This window comes from Glycine max, chromosome 11, assembly GCF_000004515.6.
Source record: "Glycine max cultivar Williams 82 chromosome 11, Glycine_max_v4.0, whole genome shotgun sequence".
NCBI lineage: Eukaryota > Viridiplantae > Streptophyta > Magnoliopsida > Fabales > Fabaceae > Glycine > Glycine max.
The window spans coordinates 5836993-5861139 of NC_038247.2; the positions used below are offsets into that span (position 1 = coordinate 5836993).

The window sequence follows — 24147 nt, forward strand, 5'->3', positions numbered from 1 at the left end:
TATATATATATATATATATATATATATATGAAGAATTAAATTACTTTGACAACTATTATACCATATCAAGATGGTGAAGAAGTGAGGACAAAAATGTCATTTTGCATGTTTTTGAAAAAGTAAGGGAGTAAGAATAGCAAAACTGGAATGAAAACAACTCCCTGCATTTTAACTCTTTTTGGGCCGTCTTCCAATAGAAGTTCAATGCTGAAAGACAAAGCCAGAACAGACAAGTTACAATTTTTTTATAACAAAATTCTATAATAGTAATATATAGTGTCACTTATTCAAAAATGACGGTGATATGTTATAAAGTCTATAATAATAAATAAATAAATAAAAAAGGATTGATTCGTACGGATACTTTTAATTTTTTTAATTTTTATATGTCTCTTTGGTTTTGAGATTAGAAACAACAAATTTTTGAAAGGAGAATATAACTTAAGCTTTAAAACCAATAAATATGGTTTCCCAAGAAACAAGGAGCCAATTATCAATTATTTATGTACCTATAGAGAAAGAATCAATTATTGAACAATGAAATTGTATAATGTACTATAATTGGTAAAATAAAAGGCAGGAAGCATGTGATGATATGATGGATGGTCCATGTGAATTAGCAAGATTCATAAAGAGCGACAAAAATCACATGGAATTAGTACTTCACTGCCTTATATTTGACTCACTTGAACTCAAACAACCTCCATCCTACGTTACTTAGAAACGAGAATGGCTTCAAGTGCTTTGGAACATTATTCATATATTATTTTCATTGTATGTAAATTCGTAGCCGTCCTTTTAATTTTGAGCTCCAATTGAAGCTTGTCAGCACTGTTGTTGATTCCTTCGAAAACCCTCCATCTCCATTATTTTTTGTCATTTTATATTCAGGTTCCTTCGATCTAGGGCGTATGCACAAATCGTCACCAATAAACCAGACACTGCCGACCTCCACATTGGCGGTTTATGCATGCATGTGCACTGCTCCACTGGGCCCCACACCCATAACCACTATGGGCCGTGCCTCCACACTTGCACATGGCCCATATCAAACCCTCTCTCTCTCTCTCTCTATATATATATATATATTCACTTCCCTCCCAACACAACCCATTCCTCATCCTAACACTTTTCTCCAAAACCATCCAACAAGGGAAACAGAATATTATTCCATTTTTTCACTTCCACACTTTCTTGCATTCATTCCCCATTTTCAACTATGGCCTCTTCAGCTCAATTTTCCACCACTTTGGTCGTACTATGTCTCTTCCAATTCCTAGCAGGTAATCATTTATACTCATTAATTTTTTTTTTTGTTTTAAACATGTTGACTTTTGTAATATTCAATTCCAGTTCCTGGATATGCAACTGGGTGATTTTTTAGAAGAAAATGTTAGCTACTTGTATTAATGGTCATGTGTTATGTTTAACGTTGCACAGGTTCATATTCAACGACATTCACAATTGTGAACAAGTGCAGCTACACAGTTTGGCCCGGCATTTTAACCGGCGCCGGAACCTCACCGCTCTCCACCACCGGCTTCGTCTTACAACCCGGCGAGTCCAACGTGATCACCGTGCCGGCCGCCTGGTCCGGCCGCCTCTGGGGGCGGACCGTCTGCACCCAAGACGCCACCGGAAAATTCTCCTGCGTCACAGGCGACTGCGGCTCCTCCGCCGTGGAATGCAACGGCGCAGGAGCCGCCCCGCCGGCCACGCTCGCCGAGTTCACACTGAACGGCGCCGGCGGGCTTGATTTCTTCGACGTGAGCCTCGTCGACGGTTACAATCTCCCCATGATCGTGGAGCCACAGGGCGGAAGCGGCGCCGGAAACTGCAGCGCCACGGGGTGCGTGGTGGACTTAAACACGCCGTGCCCGACGGAGCTCAAGGTGATGAGCAGCGGAGATGGCGTGGCGTGCAAAAGCGCGTGTGAAGCATTCGATGATCCACAATACTGCTGTAGTGGCGCTTACGCGACGCCTGACACATGCAAACCCAGTTCATACTCGCAGTTCTTCAAGAGCGCGTGCCCACGCGCTTACAGTTACGCTTATGACGATGGCTCCAGCACCTTCACTTGTGCCTCAGCGGATTATACCATCACTTTCTGCCCCCAGCCATCCACTAGGTAATTTCATTTAGTAATTATTTGTCGCTTTTTCAATAGCTGACGTAGTTTTTCTTTTTTTGAAAATGTTTATTAATAATTAATTAACTAATCTGCGGAAACTCTTAGCTGTTAAAACGTGTTTTACAACAGAGGAATATGATTGTTTTGAGGAAAATGAATAAGTTGGGGCGAATGTCAATTAGGGGACCAGTTTTTGGGTGCGGTATCACCATAGACATGGTTGTCACGTTTTTTGTTTTTCAATGTCGTGTTTAAATTTTATTGCACCGTCCAGATTCCGCATATAGTGTCTTCTTATGTTGTCAATGTTTTTAATTTGGGTTTGAATTTGATTGCAGTTCGATTAAATCGGGGAACGGGAAATACCCAATGGCGGTGGACACTTCGGGTGGTAATGTGGACGTAAGAAAAAACAATGTTATGGCGGTGATTGCTTATGTTTTGGTGGCATTTGTGGCAACTCAATTAGGTGGCCCTTCACTGCCAAAGTTGCATTAAAATGGCTGGGCTATGACTTTCTATTAATTAATACACAGTGCATGATGGCAATGGCCAGTCTCTATCGGTTGGGCGATCAACTTGCATCAGATTCTTACTTGTGTGTGAAGAGATGCAATGGGAACCGGTGCAAAGATTGTCACTTCTCAACTTGTAAAACTAAAACATTAATTTGCCATGTCTTCATATGGAGCACTTATTTAGAGTAGGAAGGTTCAGATGCACAGACAGAATTAGGCAGCTGCCTTTTACATCAGCTCACGAGTCTCATACCATTCATGTGTTGTCCTCTGTCTTCAGAGAAAAAACAAATAACAGGAGGACATTTTGGGAAGAATTTGTGACATTTTATGAAAATAAATATCATTACCATTAATTTGCTCCAATTGTAAATATGAACATCAAATTTATTGAGGTTAACAAAGTAGTACTCAAATTTTCATTTGCTGGAGCAGTTATTTTCTCGCCTAATGGCACCAGATAGATGTATGTGCGTTTGACCTACTTTTATATATTCATATATATCATAAATTTTGCTTACATTTTTTCTTTTTCACTATGTGTCTAATATTATTTGGGGTATTCATTTATCTTTATTCTTTTACAATCATTAATTGATTAGAATTAAAATGTCACTTCAGCAAGGAGTATCATGTATGTCTATCTATTTTTTCCCAAAAAATATTTAATTGTTTTGTTTGGCTTTCAGTTAATTGGCGGTTGGGTTGTGAATTTCAATTTTTAGCCACCACAAGTTCAACAAGAGGAAAAGTTTTGCAATTGAAAATTAATAACATAATTAGTCCTAAACCAATAATTAATTCTATAATGAACTCAAAGGATGAAATTTGTAAAAATATCTTAACATCTCGCCGAGAAATCAATAATTATAAAAAATAATAATATATTTGATTTAGAAATTAGGAAAATGATGATTTTTTAAAAACTCGGTGACGTTTATTTCATGGAATCATTTTGTATTCTCAGGATTCATATCCCAAGAATATTGTAGTTGGAATGTTATTCCCTTGACATATATAAAAAAATGTTTGATTAATTTTTAACATTCTTATAAATATTTTTAAAGTTTTAAAATAATAAATTAAAAATAAAAGTAAAAATGGAAGTTATACTAGAGCTATAAAATAATTTGTTACATTTCTATGAAAATGCAACTTTCTGATCCCATTAGTATGGGAATAAAAATTATGTAGACATGAGAATGTAATTTTTGTGAAAAATCTTTTCCAATAACCTCTTAACAAACATAAAAATAAATATTATTATCTTCATATTTTTAAAAATGTAAAATAATTCTGTGAAACAAATATGCTACGCATAGATTGATTTCTAAAAAAATGTTTAATGTTTCCTCTTCATAAATTTGGAGGTTAAAAACAAACTTTAATTTATTTTTTTTTTACTGCAAAAGCAAACTTATCTTAAATTTAAGTGAAATATTTTTTTTATAGTAAATGCTTCCTCGTGATCAAATACTCACTATTATTTTTAGAGTTTGTTTATTTAAAATAAAGAAATTGTGTATCAAATAAAATGTTATTTTTAGTTTTACTCTCTAAAAGGAAATAGTATAAAAAATAATGTATAAATATCGTTAATTACTTGACAATTGCACAATAGTAGATGATAAAATAATGCATAACAACAAAAATCGATGTATTCATGATGTTTTTGATGCAATGATCAGGTCGGTTTGCCACCACAAGTTATTTCCTTATTTAATTTTTAAACGAATAAGACCATTGGTTTACTTGTTCGAACATATTTTTATAACACTAACGAATGGCTTATGGTTACTTTTATCTCCCTCTGCATAATTTTGGCCATTTCCCTTTGACATTATCATTTGCAGACAACGCGAATGAACCTCTCCTTTCGTCGTGATATCGAGGAGGTTGAAGATCTCGTCGATAGCTATGTTTGCATTATTGCATCTAAACAATAGCTTTTTTTTTTTTTTTTGCTTTGATCATAATTGAAGTGAATTATTTAAATTTGCACTTACCGTGTCATTACATGTACTAGGGCGTGTCTCGAAATTTTGGATTCTTAACTCAGATAAATTTATCAACAAATGTTTATAAGAGAAAAAAATAAGAAAAATGAATTATAAATGTCTAATAAATTAAAAATAAGTTATGTACTTCAATTTTTGAAAAAAAAATAGATAAAAAACTTTTTAAAATATAAAGTGTTTAATTTAATATTAACTTCTTTAGAAAATTGATTTATTTTAGTTCTTTATTTTCTTGTGTTGTTAGTGTTTGTTGAAAAAAAATGTAATAAAAAAAGTTTTTATTGAAAAATTAACTTAAACTAGTGTTACAGTTGAGGTTGAATTTATAAATTATCAATTTTTATTTTATTATTTTCACTTTTAAAATTATAAAATTATTTATAGAATATTATATTCAAATAATTATAACATTTCTCAATTAATAAAAAAGACTAATTCATTTAATACATTTTAGAAATTGGATGTGATTGAATCACAGATTCTCAGTGTACCCGTCATTACCAGGATGGACACTTTCCCATCACACTTATCTACTAAACTTTATTGCATCAGCTTCTATGCCATGTTTGTTCATCACCCTATTACCTTGTGGTCACAAATATAAAAGTGCAACTTGCAACGTGAAAAAGAAAAAAAATAAAATCATTCTCTTGTTTATCGATTAACTTGAACATGAAAATACGCAATTTTAAGAAAGCTGCTTTTGCTATCTTGATGAAATTGCACTTTCAAACTTTAACGCTGATCTGCTGATTAAAAAGTTAGAAACTAATGGATAGTACCACGGGAGACGCCCTTTTGTGCGGTAAAGAAAGTCAATTACAATTAGTCATTCCTAATCCATCCAAATCTCTCATTAACCTTTCACACTAATGAGTAATGATGGATTTTGCAACAAATAGTAATTCAGCCAATTCTTCTCTCTTCCCAATTTGGAAACTCCCTTCCCAGTACCAATGGTTTGCTATAGATTCCTTTATCTAAACTGACTTGGTTTGATTGGCCTAATAAATAATTGGGTTCATGAAATTTCTACTCTTAATCTGTGCCACTTCAATCAACGGGTTAGAAGGATAAAAAAATTAATTAATAATAAACACTTGGTTGAGTGGACTAAATATGTGAGAATAGTGATTGGAAAACTAAATTAAGAATACTAAGTTCAAAATCTACATAAATAAAATTATTAACTTAAGGTAGTGAGAATACTCAATACAACAAAAATATGATAATAATAAATTAGGGATCAAAATAGATTAATTTTAGGGACTTAAAAGAAATCTTATAAATTTTTTTAAGAACTTAATCAAGTTTTTTTTTTTAAGTTTCAACGATTAAAATGATAATATAAAGACTAAATATTTTACCATTTATTTTATTTACACATAATTGAAGATTCCCACTCACACTTGTGTGCATGGAATTACTTATCAAGTATTTGTTGTTGTCATTATATTTATTGCCTAGTCGATATTTGAGTTATCCCTGAGATCCTCAAAATAGAGTTTCATTTTTTAAAAAAAAGTGTCAACTTTTCATTCCTTCGCAAATGATCGTTGAATCTGTATGAAGACACGTACTGCCACACTCCAAACATAGCCTTAAATTTAATTGAACTCATTTATTTGGGATCATAAGGTAATATCTCCATAGTCCCATTGGTTTGAATTGTCGTGAAAAGAATAATGCAATCCAATAATGAATAAGTAGAATGGATAGGTGTATAATTTACAATTACAGGGTAACATATCCCCTCCCCCAATTTGCGCGTTACCTATGAGTTGAAATCAAAGTTATATTATATGATGATATCATATATAATGGAATGATAAGAATGGCGACTGCTAAACCTTTATTGGCCTCTCCATAAGAAAGCGTTCCTTCACTGTCAGCATCTACGTCTACTTTTCGCTCCCTTCTGTTCAAGCATCGTCCTTTTGAGTTTTAAGAGCATATGATATACTATTATTTTCACTCTTTTCTTTCTTTGATCTTTTACAGAAAAATATTATTTAAAATGTAGAAAAATATTGGGGGAAATGACAAGACTAAGTTTTAAAAAGAAAACGTAGAAAAATATTATTTAAAATGTATGTTTATATGTTAACGATACAAAAAATATTTAATACTTAATTTTTAAATAATATTTATTAAAATATAGCAAATTTCTTAACCTTTAATTTAATTTATTACACTTATCACCAACTACCAAGACTTTAACTTTAGCTTTAGATCAGGCACGCACATGTCAGATAGGACAGGAAATAGGAAAGAAGCCAGAATTATTTTAATCCAATATACACATTTTTATTCTTTTTTCTTTTAATTTATACATTTAAAATTTCACTTAAATCAATTAACTATATCTTATTTATAACTTAAATTTTTTAAAAATATTCTTATAATTCTTTTTCATATTTTACCTGATTTAAAATAACCATGTAATATACGGAAATTTACTAGTTAAAACTATAAAAATGACAATTTTTTTTATCAGCAACTATTAAAATGATAGTAAAAATTAAAGCATCAAACTAGACAATTTAAAAGTCAGATGGAAAGTTTTAGACATTAAAATTTTTAAAAACTAATTAATTTAATACTCCTGTAATTGATCTGTGATACTCAATTCAGAAGTATATATAATAAGATTAGATTCTCATAAGACCTACAATTATATTTTTTTTGTTCGTCGATCGAGAAAAGTTTCAAGTAATTTTTTAAATGTTCATTTTTGTTAAAATGAAACGCTTATAGAATGAAATGAGTGAGAATTGACCATTACATAATAATTTTTCTATTATGAGTACAAGAATTCTATGAAACACAACAGTATAAAATTTTTCATGGCAACACTTTCACCAAGCTATAAGAAATTTTAGCATCTTCTAAACCTTTTTTATTTGCTATTGTAATTTTTATTATTGGCTTGTGACGTTGTGGAAAGTTCTTGTTCTATCTTAAGGGCCCAGACATTTTCAAACAAACACTTTCCACGTTTGACTTATCCTTATTAATTATGCAGTTCAAATTAAGAGGTTTAATCAAAATTTGACCATGGTTATAAATAGATAAGATCATTAGCCAAATCATCAACTTTCCAAAAGCTCGTATGTTTTCCGTGTATGGGCTTTTAGCATATAATTAATGGGCTCAATGAAAAAAGTGGATTTGCCACATCAACTTGGTCGCTGAAACAAGTTTCGATACAAGCATGCCCACAACTTTGCCTGAAATGTGAGTGGCATGTATCAGCCCCACCTCATCCTCATTTTTATCCAAGTAGTTGACAATGTTCTGTTCTAATTCCAACTACATAGGATCATCCCTAACTTGTTTCCGAGGCATTTCATTTTCATAATTAAACTGCCAGAAATCTATATGTTCTTTCTCTCGTATTTTATGATGTTCTACTTGCTATTATTAGTTGAGTCCGAAATTTCTCACAACCACAATATGTCAATCTCTATGTTATCACGATATATATAATCTACCATGTACATCAGAAGCTAAGTTAATTGCACGTACCCCCAAGCAAAGAAAAAGCTTCCACAATGCTAATCTGAACTCAGCCTTTTTCCCCATATTAAGCTTTTGTCGTTCCTTGCTTTATTGCATGATTATGCAAGACGGAATCACTGTTTATTAAAGTTTATAATGCATGCACTCGATCGGTATGTATTATATCAGCAAAGCGTACATTTAGGTTTGATTATTATGGGAGCCTTGACTAATTTGACTTTTTCGGCATATATCCCTGTGTTTGGCATATTTAAAATGAAAACAAGTATTTTATATGTAAATAATTGTTGTATGAAAATGTGGTATAAGTTGAATTAAAATTAGACATGATAAATAAATTCATATTTATGGATATTATCTTGAATTGACTCCGATTTTGACGGAGACATCATTCTGATTTGATAGGATATGAGTATGGATATTACTCGAACTATTTAAGTGGGGATGAGAATCTGGATGAATAACAAATTATGTCTTGTACTCATATCATATTATATATTCTTTTACAACATATATATATATATATATATATATATATATATATATATATATATATATATATATATATATATATATATATATATATATATATGGTTTTATTGTTATAATTTTTTAAATATAAATCAATTAACTTAATATTTTAATAATTAAATAAAAAACTTAAAAATATACATTTAACTAAAAATATAATTGAATTCTTAATTTTTTAACTTTCTTTTATTTGTTATTTGTTATATTTATATATTGTTTGAATTAAAATATGATTAATTAGAAACTTATATATAATTTATTTAAAAATATATAAGTAAATTAAAATTATAAAAAAGAATGTAGTAAATTACCAAATCGGATAAAAATCAATGGGTATGAAAATGAGTATTAAAATTATAAACCCGCTTCTTTTATACCCGTATCCATACCTATCTCATTTTTTGCAATAGGGGCGACCCGACGTGTCATGTTCTCATCCCAAATTAAAACATAATTCACTTCTTGATAATTTTGATTTGAAACTGCTTGTTGGATTTATGTATCATGGAGAAAAATAAATAAATGATGTTTGAATCCTACAATTTACAATAATTTTTGTTGTTATTTTTCTTTAATATTGTATATATCTTCCGTTATGATTTATTTTTTAAAGACTACTTGTATATTTTATAAAAAATAAAATAAAATTATTGTTTATAATAACAATATTTTTCAAGTATTTGATGTTGCAGCATCAAATATGACACCATTAAGTCAAAATATAATGTCATGTTAGTTTATTCATATCCTCAATATTTTTTTATGATTGTAAACTAATATATTATTAAATCAAAACAACAAGAATCAATGATTCAGAGAAAATAAGCAATATTATTTTGGTAAGCAAAAAATATCAAGACTATATATAAATGAAATGAAAAAAAATATAGAGACTAGTACTAATATAATGGTTAAATAGAAAGAACTAACATTTAAATAAAAATACAAGTTTATAAAATAAAAATATAAGGATGAAAACCCAATTTAAACTTTATAAGAACTAAAACTTTATTTAAGAATTAAAAATAAAAGACTCTTAATAAATTCAACAAAAAAGTTTGACATGCAAAAGGCACTTTAAAGAATCGGTGATATCATGCATTTTTCCAAGGTTACAAAAGCCATTCGATTGGTGCTACTTTTTCCATGTCGGTTGCTTTTTCTTCTTTCATTTCCTTCGTTGGTTCTGCTTTTATCTTGTTCGTTTTTCAGTTTTTTAACCATTTTTTAAAATACTTTTTAATTGATATTCCTTTTGCTTATACTCCCACTCCCATTACATATATTCCTCTTGGTGTCGTCTCCATGAATCCATCCTCATTGTTGGAGTTCACTTTCTCATAATTAAAAATTATAAATATAAATATAAAATTGAAGTATTATTTTTTTCTTTTTATGAAATTCATTATTATTATACATTAATCACTTTCCCCATCAAACTTGCTGATCAGATGCTGATTCAAATCTTTATCATAGAATGAAGGGTGCAATGCAGAGGGAAAAAGTTGAAAAGAAGAAAGAAATCTTATCCATACTTTACACCGCATGTAAACGAATCAAAGAACCAATATGCTGATCATAACAGTTGCGAAGTTAAATATATTTTCAACTATAGGAAGCGAGAAAAAGCACTGAAGTCGTCTTATATTTAATTTCTTGATAAGCTTTACGAAGTTATCATATTAATATAATTGTTATTAGATTTTTTTTAATTATCAATTGTTAAAATAATTTAAGCATTAACAGTGGGAAATAAAACTCTAAAACCTCATTCGTGTACACGTGATATATATTCCACTTTTCAGATGACTTTTAACCCAATTAATGTGGACCGCATTATAACTAAGATTGAATTAAAACAATTAATTATGTTCCAATCTAGATCAGCTACTTAATTAATTGCCAACAACAAACAAAAGAAAAACAAGAACATGGTTTTATATATGTTGAATCGAACAACAGTCACAAATACTGCTTTAGATGATAGTCGAAGAAGAAGTTTGATTATGGTCAAGCACTTTAACAGTGTTATTGCATGGTGTATTATACCTGCAAATCATCATATAGCTAGCTAGGTCATGGTTTCATTATCTAACTAACTAAATAGTAGTGTTAGGTTACTCCTGTCTCAATCATTATCCATACATTTTCAAATTAACCACGTCAAAGTTTTGGTGTTTTGCACACATCAACCCACTGCCTTTCACGTGTTTATTGACCACTTTAAGGTGCCGACTGCAGGTAAAATTTGGTGCTGGTAAGTAGTATCCTTAAAAAAATGTCAAAGTTTGCTTTTGGACGTTGAAAATCATACACAAACATACACAAATTAAACCAAAGATTAATAAACACTTGTATATAGATAGCTTAAGTGAAGTAGGTCATTGAAAAATCAAAATTTATAGCTAAACAGCATAGACGGCTATACGGGTATAGCATTATCCATTTGCCAACGCAAAAATCGGAAAATCAATTCAACACATGACGTGCTTTTGAAATTTCAAGTCTATAACATGGCACTTTCACCAGCGAAGCTTCACATGGCACTCCCACGTAGCTGGGAAAACGAAGGAGTTGAATTGAAGATTCTCAATTCGTGAAAGGGTATCCGTACCCCAAAAAAAGGATGGGCTGAACAAGCATCACTAAAGTGGTGTTAATTTAAGTACGTTTCATGCAAAAAAGAACCTTAGCCGATTGAAGTAAAAGGTTTGGCAATGACTATGGGACATGAAGACGTGATTCAAGCATCAACCACGTGATATTGTTGCCCTTTAAACACAACTCCGATTCACTCACTTGTCTTGTCCACGTATGATATGTTTCAGACAGAAATTAAGAGACTCTGACATTTTGAAGTTCAGGTCACATGCCAAGTAGATATATCATATATGAATTGGGAATTCTATATGATGATGTAAACCTGCAAAGAGCTAGCTTTTCTAATACTTTTCTCTTATTATATATAAACCTCCCTATTATATTAGTATTTTTTATGAAATTTTTACTCACTAAATAAAAAATAAAATATTCTCTACTGTTTGAAAAATATTGAATAAATTAATTTATTTTTATTTAATACTACTTTATAAAGAATTAAAATGACTAAAATAAAAAAGTTACATCATTAATTAGTCATTTTTTAAAAGATATTGGTTAAGATACGTGTTCTAGTCTAGGATTTTCTTTATGGCCCAAGACAGAGACTTGAATCCTGCACTCGCACGAGTGTTTCCTGCAGTTTTCTATTCTGCTCGAAAGTGTCCTATTATCTTTAATGAATTAATACTTTCCTCCTTCAAATTATCTACGCCTCCCTCCCCTGGCGACACACATCTCATGACACAATGCTCCTCCCACCCACAACGGCTGGTTCCCGCGAAGGCCGCTCCCTCCCGTGACTTCTTCCTCTTTTATAACTTTAGGATTTTTTATAATTTATAAAAATTCGTTTTGATATTAAAAAATATACAAATTTTGATGGATTTGATCAAACTTTTTAATATAAAATATATATAAAATAATTTATCTAAATTCTTGAGATTTTGTTAAATTTTATTATTTCATGTTCTATTGGTTACTGATTTTCTTTTCTCTCGTCACATATTTTTTTTTTCTTTGATATTTTTTAAGATGCATATATCATATTTTTTTTTATTATTTTGAAATAAAAAATATCAAACAAATATACTCTTTTCCTTTATATTTTTCCATTTTTTTAAAAATAAATTAAATTAATATTTGTCTTATATGTTAAAACTAATAAAGTTTTCCTTATAGTGATTATGTCTATCACCGGACCTAATACTTTTGTGATTGTCACCCTTAATTTCATCATTCACATAACTCATTAATCCTCATACCAATTTTCCACCCTCATTATTTCTTTCTAGTATATACTTATTATTGCATCCAATTTAAATATGTCATTAGATTTATCATGAAATAATTATAGTAATTTAAAAAATCAAAAAATCAATATATAATTTTAAACCTATTATTCAAATCCAAAAGTGGGAAGGAAAAGATGTTATTGCAAGAAATGTTAGTATAAAAAAGATATAAAGCTAGAATTAATATAACTATTAAAAGATTAAAAAAATTATATTAGTTTTACTTTTTTTTATCCTAATCTCATCATTTCTAATTATTTTTCATTAATTCATGTAATTTTGAATGTGTTTTTAAAAATTTATAAAATCCTTTTAAATCTTTATAAATTTATAAAGTCATTTCAAATCCTTTAAATTCTTATGATATAAATCCATTAAAATATAAACTATGATAAAAGTCTTATAAAATTTTTTGATAAGTCATAATATTCTTAAATAATCTTTAAAATGTATAAGATTTTTTATACTAAAATAATGTTTTAAAATCTTAATCCAATACACCCCTAACAAGATAAAATTTTTCTATCTGAATTATATATATAATCAATATAAAGAATTAATTATTGATAAACAATATATTGAGATTTAGGTTTTAATTGCATTAATTATAAATTTGAAGTTTTCTCCCATTTATAATTTATAATTTATAATTAGGTCCATCTATCTTGAGTTCGTGTAATTTCAAGCTATCAATTTACTTAGATTGAAAACACATTCATTTTTGTATTCATTGCTATTGTATGAAGGTGCATCTCAAATTCATCTGAGATAACCATACATATTCCTTATTTTCCTTCCCCTCTCTCTGGGTACATCCCGCGCCTGCAAAATTGTGCATGCCCTTTTGTGTGGTGTAAAAAGACACATTTCTTAAGAGAAAAATCACTACATACCCTACCTCCTAATTTCTATTTAATACCGATGAAACCTCTCCCTCGAGATACGCTCTCTCTCCTCTAAGCTTTTACACTTTCCCATTTGAGTACATAACTTGAATGCTAAAGTGCTCTAGGCTACTACTGACTGAACAACCATGAAACTCCTCCCTCCTTAAGTTGGGAAATATATCTTCGATCAAAGCAAGCAAGTTTCTCCAACCCCTTCACATTTGAATAGAACACCTGTCATAAACATAAGAATGTATTCACAAGAACCGAATTAAATATTTAGTGATTTTTAGATCATTGTAATTTAAATTATTGTAGTTTAAATATTTAGTGTTTTTAGCTAATATATTATATTTGCTCCTTGTTATAACATGTCCAATTTGACAAATTAATTACTTTTTGTTCAATATATAAATATGAAAAATTGTGAGAAATCCAATTAACACCAACACACAGGGAATTGAAATTTCATAATCATAAAAATGGAGACTAAAAAAATTAAGCTATATTAATTTATATTTATCAGGAGTTTTGGTTTAAAACGTTGTATGCAATAGTGTAAGGGTGGGTTTATGTTGCACTCATGAAAAATATGGACATGACAATCAAGAGAGCCATCAGTATTACGACACATTACCCAGTTGCAACACGACAAACTCATTCCGCTGCACCAGATTTTTTGACCGACAATCCAAATATTTTTATTTTTCCCCTCTTTATTTTTTTTTTCTTTTCTTTTCACTTCACTGACTAACAAAAATGGAAGGAAAAAAAAAAGACATTAAGGGTCGAAACTTTGGTTCATCCTCTTCTCCCCCACTCTGTTTCTCTCACTCAGCCACAGTAAACACAAAAGTCGTGGCTGTGTACTCACTTTTGTTTATACCTTCTTTATAAATAGCGATGCAGAGCTTAGCATTTAGATTCCCCCCACCACTCACCCCCAACCACTCCCCATCTCTTCGCTCTTTTTCTTCTTAGAAAGAGAGTGTTTGAATTGTAATTATATACTATATTGCTCTATATATACTAAAACGTACTAACAATTGATAAAGCAGAGATTCTGCTTCAAGTGTAATCATCCCCATCCTTTATCACCTTTTACCATCAACACATTAATATACTGCTAATCTCTATCTTCCTTCTCTATTCAATATTCAATAACCCACAAACTAACAAATAATGGCTCTGTTTTCACATCACCGACACTCTTATGAAACGCTCTTGGGCTTTCTACTCTTCCTCGTATTCAGAGGTAAATTTGGATTCTTTTATGAAATTAAGTAAATGGGTGTCGCTGTGTTCGAGAATTCATACATAGTAATAACCAAACTAAACTAACTCGATCACGTTTTCAAATGCAGAGGTTTCAGGGGCAACATTTACCTTCGTGAATAAGTGCGATCACACAGTATGGCCAGGGATTTTAGGAGCACCACAGCTAGGAAGCACAGGTTTTGAACTTGTGAAGGGAGGTTCTAAAAGCTTCCAGGCTCCGACCGGTTGGTCCGGTAGATTCTGGGGCAGAACCGGTTGCCAATTCGACGGTTCGGGAAAAGGAACGTGCGCCACCGCCGACTGCGGCTCCGGCGAGGTCAACTGCAACGGTGCCGGAGCCTCTCCGCCGGCCACGCTCGCCGAGTTCACGCTTGGCAACGGCTCCATGGACTACTACGACGTCAGCCTCGTCGACGGCTACAATCTGCCCATGATGGTGGTGGCCAGAGGCGGCTCGGGCTCCTGCGCCGCCACTGGCTGCGGCGAGGATCTCAACCAACGGTGCCCGTCGGAGCTGAGGGTGGAGGGCGGCGACGCGTGCCAGAGCGCGTGCGGCGCGTTCGGGAAACCGGAGTATTGCTGCAACGGTGCGTTTAGTAACCCCTCCACGTGCAAGCCTTCCATGTACTCGCAAATGTTCAAGTCCGTATGCCCCAAAGCCTATAGCTACGCCTACGATGATGCCACTAGCACCTTCACGTGTTCTGGCGCTGATTACACAATCACATTTTGTCCTTCTTCTCCAAGGTAAATAAAACAATCTTTGTTTAGTCCAGTGTTTTTCTGTTTCTTATTTGTTCAAATTAAGGTTTGAAAAAACACAATTTCGATCCTACGTCAAGATTCTAAGGTATCTGCAATTGTAATTATGATCATAATATACTGCAGCTACCCTAAAAAATGTTTGCATTATTGTCGATGAACAATTTCGATCATAACGTCAAGATTTCAAGATATATACAATTATAATTACGATCGATGGACGATGTTTATGGGCCACAATTATGATTGCAGTTACCTTAAAAAAAATTGACATTACGGCCGAAATCATATTCATAGACCCTTTTAAAAAACTTTGATTGTAATTATCTACAATCTCCTCTCATGTCAAGATCACAATTTAAAACCTTAGGTGAAATGTTAGCAATTCAATTGGTACAAGATGCTTAGTGATTGAGTTTTATTTTTTGCAGTTTAAAATCTTCAACGGATTCAAGTCCAAAGGGAATGGATGCAGGGTCTGGGTCTGGGGGAGGTTCATCAGTTGAGCAATCTGAATTAGCTTCTACTTCGTGGTTAGCCGACATGGCAACAGCAACAGGGGCCTCAACACGGACACGGCCTTTTGTTGCTTCGAAGGTCTCTTTTTCGGTGGTGGTTGTTTTCATTCTCTCTCTTTTGGTCGCTTAGCTTTCTGGGTTCCTCTCTCCCAATGACGTCTCAACAACATCCTTATCTTCCTTCCCTTTCACACAGACACAAAAAGATCAATAGCATTGTTATCTAGTGACAAAAAAGAGTACCATTGTGATTGTTAAATTATACTATAGTACATGTAAATTGTAAAGTGGTAGTAGTACAAGCGTTTCAATCATTTTGTTGAGGGTTATTCTGTTGGTTACGGGTGAGTTCTTTAATTGTGGACCTTTGGAATTGGATGATATTTTTTATTAGAATGTGAACAAATAACAACCAAGTTGTCGCTTAATTTGATGAGTACTCGAGTTAGTGGGTTTTGAGGCCCATCTCCTTTTTGCTCGCTAGGAAATAGCGAAAATAAAATAAGAATAGTAAAAAATTCTAACCAACCAAACCGTTCCAAAATAACTAAACAAATAATCAGGGGAGAGGAAAAAAATAACATTTATTACAAATGGCATCCAATCTTTTCATCAAATAACCGTTGGCAGCCTTCAATGATTTTTCTATTATAGTAGTATAATTTTTGGGAAATGATTAGTACCACTTATAGACTTAGTTATACCCTCAAAAATAGACTTATAGTTGTATGCCTTAATGAAATTAATCTATATACAGATAATTGTCATGAGATTGTAAAATAAATTACCCAATAAGTTGATGAGAAAGTATTAGGAATGATTTTTGCAAAAGGTTATAATACAAGTTAACAAAGTTATTATAAATGATAATTTAATATTAATTGATAATATAAAACCCCTGGTATTATTAGTATATATATATATATATATATATATATATATATATATATATATATATAACAATATATAATATATTAAAAATGTATTATATATGTGTGTGTGGAGAGATAAGCATGTGAGGAACAAATCTTATGTATGATCAAGAGACATCAGTGATTCACCACTCACCAGTTTTACGTCCCGAAACAAGTGTAATTTTTTTTTTTAAAAAAATAAAGATTATTTAGACATTTTATCTTTTAGGTTTAAGGAATTTAGAAAACATATTTTTCTTAACTTTATTCTTGTATTTCTATTAACTTAAACAACAAAAATAATATCAATAAATAAGAGAATGATACAATTAAATAATAAATTGGTATTTGATCATTTTCTAAATATTTATGTAAAAACTTGAATGATAATTATTTTAAAATAATGTTTGGCTATTAAAATGACGCCTTTGGCCTTTGGGTAATTTATGATTAATTAGCAGAAAATGACAAAAGAGTAAAAACAAAGAAGGAACTACTATTAAATTCAATGATTGGATCTTAAACCGAGGGAAGATATTTTACGAAGATATTTCTGGGGAATCTAGTGGCTGGGCTGAGATAAAGGATAATGCTTGCAAGTTTGGGACGAATGTGGCGTTATCGTCCACAAAAAGACCTACCTATCAGGATTTGGCAGAGAAGAGTATCATAAATTGATCATTACACTTATTTTAGACACACAAACAGTTCAGAATTGAAACATGTATTTTCAAGTGTCATGTTGAAGGAAGCTAGCTTGCGTTCTTTTCATTCCAATCAAAAGGAAAGATCACGAAAATTAAAGGAGAAAGTGAGAAAAATGAAAGCTTAAATTGACAATTTCAGGTCCAGGAGATTTCTAAAGTTGGAAGATAATTATACACCATGAAATGCGGTGTTGACACAAAAACGCTTGAGCGGGGAAGGTCCCTCACAATTGAGTGAGGGCAGATAAAGGACTTAACAAACTATTTTAATTGATGATTACAACTTATTAAAAATGATAAAACCATAGATAAAATTTATTAAATAAAAAAATTCATATCATTTTTTGTCTCGCCATTTTACTCAATAAAACAGGATAATTTAATTTCACAAAAAAGGATAATTTCAAATTTGTATTAAAAAATAGTTTTTATGTCTATACTTGGACCATATCTATGTAAGTAATAGTTTTTATGTTCATATTTTCCTCTTTGATTATCTAAGTACTTATATCCATATCTATTACCATACTTTAATTATCTATCACCAATATATTTTGAAATTTGAAGTTTTAGAATTCTTTGAAGGAGTGTACGTATCTTTCACGGTTCAAGCTATATTTCTTTGAGGGAATTGAGAGGGAAGTCATGATGAGATTAGCTAGAAAAATATTTCCTCACTAACTAGTGACCTAAATTTAGTTAGAGTTTCGTTGAAAATCCGTGGCAATTGTATTAACGAAAGAGATTATCAAGGGAACTTGTGGTTAGATAAGAGTAAAACTTTCGTACCCCATTGCCCAGAGGCTCTTCGCTATGCGAAGGTATGGGGGAGGGATATGCGAAGGTATGGGGGAGGGATATTGTACGCAACCTTATCCTTACATATGCAAAGAGTATAAGACAATAATAAACAATAAAACTTTTCATTTAAATATTTTAACGCAACTTGTACACAGAATTCAAACTTGATATGAACTATGTATTTATTGTGCGATATCAAGAACTAAAAGCCTATTAAGCAGTGAGCATGTATAAAGGGTCTTTTCATTGTAAAGCTGAAATATACATGAGATGGTTGAAAAATGCATTTTCTTTTTATGATCTCTGCAGGCACATTTCAGACACCATTTGTTATCAGAAAATGAAATAAAGCTACAGACTAAAGAGACGCCAAAACTAGGGGGGTTTGGGGGGGGAGCCAATTTGGCTCCCCCTGTGCTATTTGAGATTCCATTTTAAGTTTTACGAACAGAGGGGTTGTCCTTTCACCAAGTAGAATCTTTTGGCCTTTGGGATAAAAACCCACATGACTAGGAACACAAAGAAAAGAAACAAATCCTCTTTTGGCCCCAAGATATGAAGATGACTTATGTCCATTCCTCTCAGTGCTTGCTTTCTTTCCAATTTCAACTTTTTCCCAAATGTTTGTTCACGCCAAAGGCAAATGTCAAATACTTATTTAGAAGGGATGCATTAAGAAAGATATAGAACGTGAACAAAACATTTAATGCATACTAATGTATAACCAACCATTTTCAAGAAAATGTTTGCTACATGCCTAAAAGTTGGGCTAGCATTATTAGAAAGAAGGATACGTCTAACATCCTTAAACGTAATAGATTACAATTTTAAGTTTTAAAGTAAAGCTAAAATTTCTCTAAATAATGAAATAAGAAAAAACTTCTTTGTGGATTGTGCAACCACTCTGCTCAACTACCAATTGCCAACAGCATAGTCTCCAGCACACCATTCTAGCACTAGACTTCAGAGTTAGCCACAGTTTATGATTGTCTACTTTCTGTTTCTTTTTGTAGTAAAAGAAAACTTTATATTCAACCCCTTAGTTCATAACTGACGTAGCCACATAGGCTTGTGGTAGTTAAGAGTTTGCTTTACCATGGAATTTTTACACATTGCATTACCTGTTTCTTGGGCAGGCACTTTTTCTATGCTTAATTATGGTATAGATAAGCTACTAAAGCTAGCATAAATTAATAAGAGCTCCTTATAAAAAAAAAGCAATTATTGCATTCAATAAATGGAAATTAAGCTCTTAAAGTAGTACCTAGCTAGCATGCTGTGTTTAAGTATTTTTTTTTAAGAAAATGGGCTGTGTATAAGTATTTAGCACACTGACATATACGCTATTGATCAGGATTCAGGAGATCATAATAGTTTAAAAATTAACCAGGAAATTTAACAAATAAATAAATGTAAATTAATATTTGCTTCCGTAATAGCTAAGAATTCCAAGTCACTTCAATAAGGCAATAACAAATTAAGCACATCCCATTGCTGTAACGTACAAGAGAGAAAAGCATTCATTCATCTTCCACTAGGATTAAATTCTAGTTTTATCGACCCAATTGGACAGCTCCTAGCTTTTGACCCTGTTTAGCTTCACTCCACTAGTAGTTTTGCTTTATTTGTTACTTTGAAGCTTCAAGATAAGTAAACCTTTTCTTTCAAAGTTAATTTGAATGTACAAACCAATAGCAAATCGAAAACCGTATCACCTTAACATGAACAAATATCTATGTAAATGATTCATTTCAGTTGCCAATCTCTGATTATTCTACATTACGGAGACAACAACATTCAAAGATTTTTATCACTATTGGGTGCTCACGTACTATTATCTCTACCAAATCTATATAAAGAACTTTTACTTTCCCTTTTACTTTTCTTGAATGCAATGATCAAGTGGATTATAATTTTATTTTATTTTAAATCCTGGACTGCTTTAATTTGGAGACAAATTTATTCGATTAAGGTGAACCTTCAAATATGCTTCATATTCATTTGAGCAACTTGTATGCTGTAACATGAGAACAGTGCTGCCCACTGACAATGTAACCTCAAACAATAGACTATGTAAGGATGGTTTGTTGTTTGCAATTGCATGTACATGGACGTTTCCTGTGTCTCAAAATACATGTTATGCTATATCTTGTCTAATAAGAGTCAACCAACAAGGGGAAGAGGCCCAAAACATAGTATATATTCTTTTTTTTTTACTTGAAGGAATCAAAGACGATTATTAGAATATTTAGAATAATTCATACACTTACTCAATCAACTAAGTTGAGTTGAGCTAGACGCCTTGAATTGAACAATCTGAAATGCATACAAATGTATTATAGATTGAATAATCTATAATACAAATTGTATGCATGTTTACATAGGTGTGGTGGCTTCACCTCATCAAGTGTGTAAATGGAGGTGCAATGCGACACAACTTAAACACGCAGCGACGAAAGGGTGCAAGAAGGAACAAGGAGGTATGAAGACTTTGGGAAACGAATGGGCAATACTAGGGTTTTTTGGGGTAGTGAGGTGTAGTAATACACTACCAGGGAACATAATAGTTCATTTGGGTTCATTATTTTAGCATGTACCAAGCAAAAAATGAAATGCCTTAAATAATTGCTCTTTTTAAAAGCATCCATCAATATACACATGAAAAGCTGGGCTATTGCTTTCTGCATCTTTTTCGAAATATAATTTTACATTTTGAAAGCTAAAAAAGAAATGCAGAAAACAATTTGGAGGTGCAGAAAATAAAGCCTAAAAGCCGTATGCTAACACAAAGTATAATTACCGCAGGTAGACACCCTCTTCCAGTCCAACGCGCTTAGGACTTATGAACAAACTATTGGCCCAATTCTAACTGATTCAGCATAATGAACCCGACTTAACGTGGTTAGAATATGGACACTCCTATTTACACCCTTTTATACTTATCACACCCCCAAATTTCTTTAAAAGTGCAAAAATTGGATGAGTGTTAAGCAAGAGTGTCAGTTTTAATATATTAGCCTTATAATAACATTCACCCCCAAACAATGTGTCCCTGATGCTTATGAATGTCATGAATACTTTTAACCAAATCAAAACACTGATGCGAAGGGGAACACCCTTTAATCAATAGATTTACAGTAGCCTTAGAGTCCGAATGAAAGTATTACGTTAAAAATTTATAATTTACCCTTTGCATTTGTTAAGAAAAAAAACCTTTTATATAACAGATCTACAAACATTAGTATAATTTTAATTGAGACAGAGAATTAATATTTTAATGTGATTACACGGTCATCTAAGTAAAGAATTACCATTTAAATTAGTTTAAGACAATTATTTAAAAAATTAACAAACTTATGATAAATTGTGATTGAAAAATATATTCTCAATGCATAATCCTTTTTTCTCGAGCTTTAAAGCATAAATCCAAAAAGTTTTAGATTTGTCTGCCATGTAGTTATACAAGAGAAAAGCTTAAATCAAATTTGTATCAATTTAATTTGAATGATTTTTTTCCTCTCTGAATAAACCTTAGTTGAACTAAACTAATAAGAATTCATATGGATCATGAAGTTGAAAACTTATAAATAAATGTTATTATAAAATAGATAAATTTATCATAAATAAATTAAGATCTTGCCGACGAATATATTTTAACATATTAATTAAAGAACTAAAAACAATATTTATTATAAAAAATTATAAAGAAAACTGATGAGTAATATAATTATATTTATTCTAATAAAAATATTTCTTTTTAATTTTTTAACCCATTCTTTAACATTTGTCAAAAGTTAATAGTAACAGTTAAAGATTAGTAACTTTGATTTAATTTTAAAAAATCTGATTTAATTTGATTGGTGGAATTTGTCCAAGTGATGGAATACAGTCTGAAATATGACGAGAGATGTTCCAACCGGCCAGGCCCACCGAAAGGTTAGAATTAGCTTCAAGGCTTAAACCAAGCAACAGAGCACCCAGATATAGAGATTTGACCAGTCAAATCCACGTGCTGCCTACACATAAATACTACACATTGTTGTGCTCAGCTTCTATTCTCAATTGAAGAACCCATTTGCATTCAGGCTTAGCTCGCTTACCACACCACACCATATGGCGGTTGCTGTAGCCATGTTACCTCGTTGGTCGGTTTTTCTTCTTTTTCTGTTTGTCTTGTGTATCTCAGGAGCAAAGGTTGTCACCATTGATGTACGTGCAGCCAAGAGTCTCATCCAGACCGGTTCCATTTATCTTGATGTTAGGTAAAGCATCCTTTCACTTTAGAGGTTACGAAGTTACTAATCTAACTATGGTGTGCTTGATTTATAGGAGAGAAATAGAGTGAAGAGAAATAAAGTAGAATTTAAGAAGTGTGAGTAATAGGTTCCATGGAATAAAGTATATTTTTTTTAATATGTTATTTCTCTCTTTCTTATCAAATACAATATAAGTGATGAGTGAGAAAATCAGCTATCAATTGCATAATATATCATAAACATGTTATAATATTAACGGGTTTGGTTTTTTCATAGACTTAATGACATTATTGATTAGATTTTCTTTTCTTATTTTAGAGGAGTTAAATTCATATAAAGAAATTTTATGCTTTTTAGTTGTTTTTTTTCCTCTCTTTTAAACCTAAATCTTTTGGTAAACAAATAATAGGACGGTGGAGGAGTTCAAGAAAGGGCATGTGTATGCAGATAATGTCCTTAACATTCCATACATGTTGAATACACCCAAGGGTAAGAAACTTTTTAATCCCTAATAATTTCTGAGACTAGTTCTCCCTACATGTCTCTTTATTTATTATTTAGCATATGACAGTATGTCGTGTTACAAATTTTCTATGGTTAAAATTTAAGATGCTTGTGATTTTGGAGAGCAGGCAAGGTAAAGAATGGAGACTTTCTGAAGGAGGTTTCATCAGCTTGCAACAAAGAAGATCATCTCGTTGTGGTAACTATATATCTTTTCTCTTACTACAATTTCAACTGGTTAATGCTAATCAAAGCCAACATAATATTTATCTCTGGTATGTATCTGTATTTCAGGGTTGTCAAAGTGGGGTGAGATCTCTGTATGCAACTGCTGATCTTCTATCTGATGTAAGTTAATTCATGTCAATTTCATTACACTTATTTATCTATATTTAGTCTTGAATACAAATTAGTATATAGCAGTGGCTATGAAATATCTGAACATTACTCTAGCTATAAAATCCATGTTATGCTTTCTTTTATTTACTTCTTTTGACAATTAATGGATGAGAAGACTAACTTGTATTGTTTGGATTTGAATTGATAGGGTTTTAAGAATGCGAAAGACATGGGAGGAGGTTATGTGGATTGGGTTAAAAACAAGTTTCCAGTGAATATACCAGAGGCCAAAGAGGAGCTATAATAAGTAATGGATAGGAACATTCATATTTCTTTCTAAATGGTTTCATCACGGAGATACCACATCCATCCATATGTATATGTACTACTTCAGAGAGTTCATTAGTTCTACTTACAATACTTCATTTCAATCCCTGCGGCTATGTTTCCAATTATATTTGTATCTATTCCTCCAACTTACTAACTTACTACCAGGCATATGATAAATTCTACTGATATTAATCGCCGTTTCTAAATGGAAAAAAAAAGATCCATAATGTTAAAG

General features: G+C 31.6%; 3 protein-coding genes and 1 non-coding gene across 4 annotated transcripts; all 4 read left to right on the forward strand.

The window, feature by feature from the left end:
- The first annotated feature begins 916 nt into the window (after positions 1–916).
- LOC100806478 (pathogenesis-related thaumatin-like protein 3.5) lies at positions 917–3074 on the forward strand. The gene is made up of 3 exons (XM_003538832.5): positions 917–1283; positions 1441–2131; positions 2473–3074. The coding sequence occupies exons 1-3, from the start codon at positions 1220–1222 to the stop codon at positions 2630–2632; spliced, it is 915 nt and encodes a 304-aa protein (XP_003538880.1). The 5' UTR covers positions 917–1219; the 3' UTR covers positions 2633–3074.
- Positions 1649–1721, forward strand: MIR10191 (microRNA MIR10191). Its single transcript, NR_161647.1, has one exon. It is a non-coding gene; the product is annotated as a microRNA MIR10191 (primary transcript).
- Positions 3075–14243: 11169 nt separating the features above from the next.
- LOC100802906 (thaumatin-like protein 1) lies at positions 14244–16454 on the forward strand. The gene is made up of 3 exons (XM_003537590.5): positions 14244–14758; positions 14868–15528; positions 15975–16454. The coding sequence occupies exons 1-3, from the start codon at positions 14686–14688 to the stop codon at positions 16189–16191; spliced, it is 951 nt and encodes a 316-aa protein (XP_003537638.1). The 5' UTR covers positions 14244–14685; the 3' UTR covers positions 16192–16454.
- A 6083-nt stretch (positions 16455–22537) lies between these two features.
- LOC100803436 (senescence-associated protein DIN1-like) lies at positions 22538–24130 on the forward strand. The gene is given in 5 exon segments (NM_001253278.2): positions 22538–22745; positions 23149–23228; positions 23372–23442; positions 23538–23591; positions 23791–24130. Coding segments are annotated over 5 exon segments (450 nt in total). The 5' UTR covers positions 22538–22596; the 3' UTR covers positions 23887–24130.
- Positions 24131–24147: the final 17 nt, after the last annotated feature.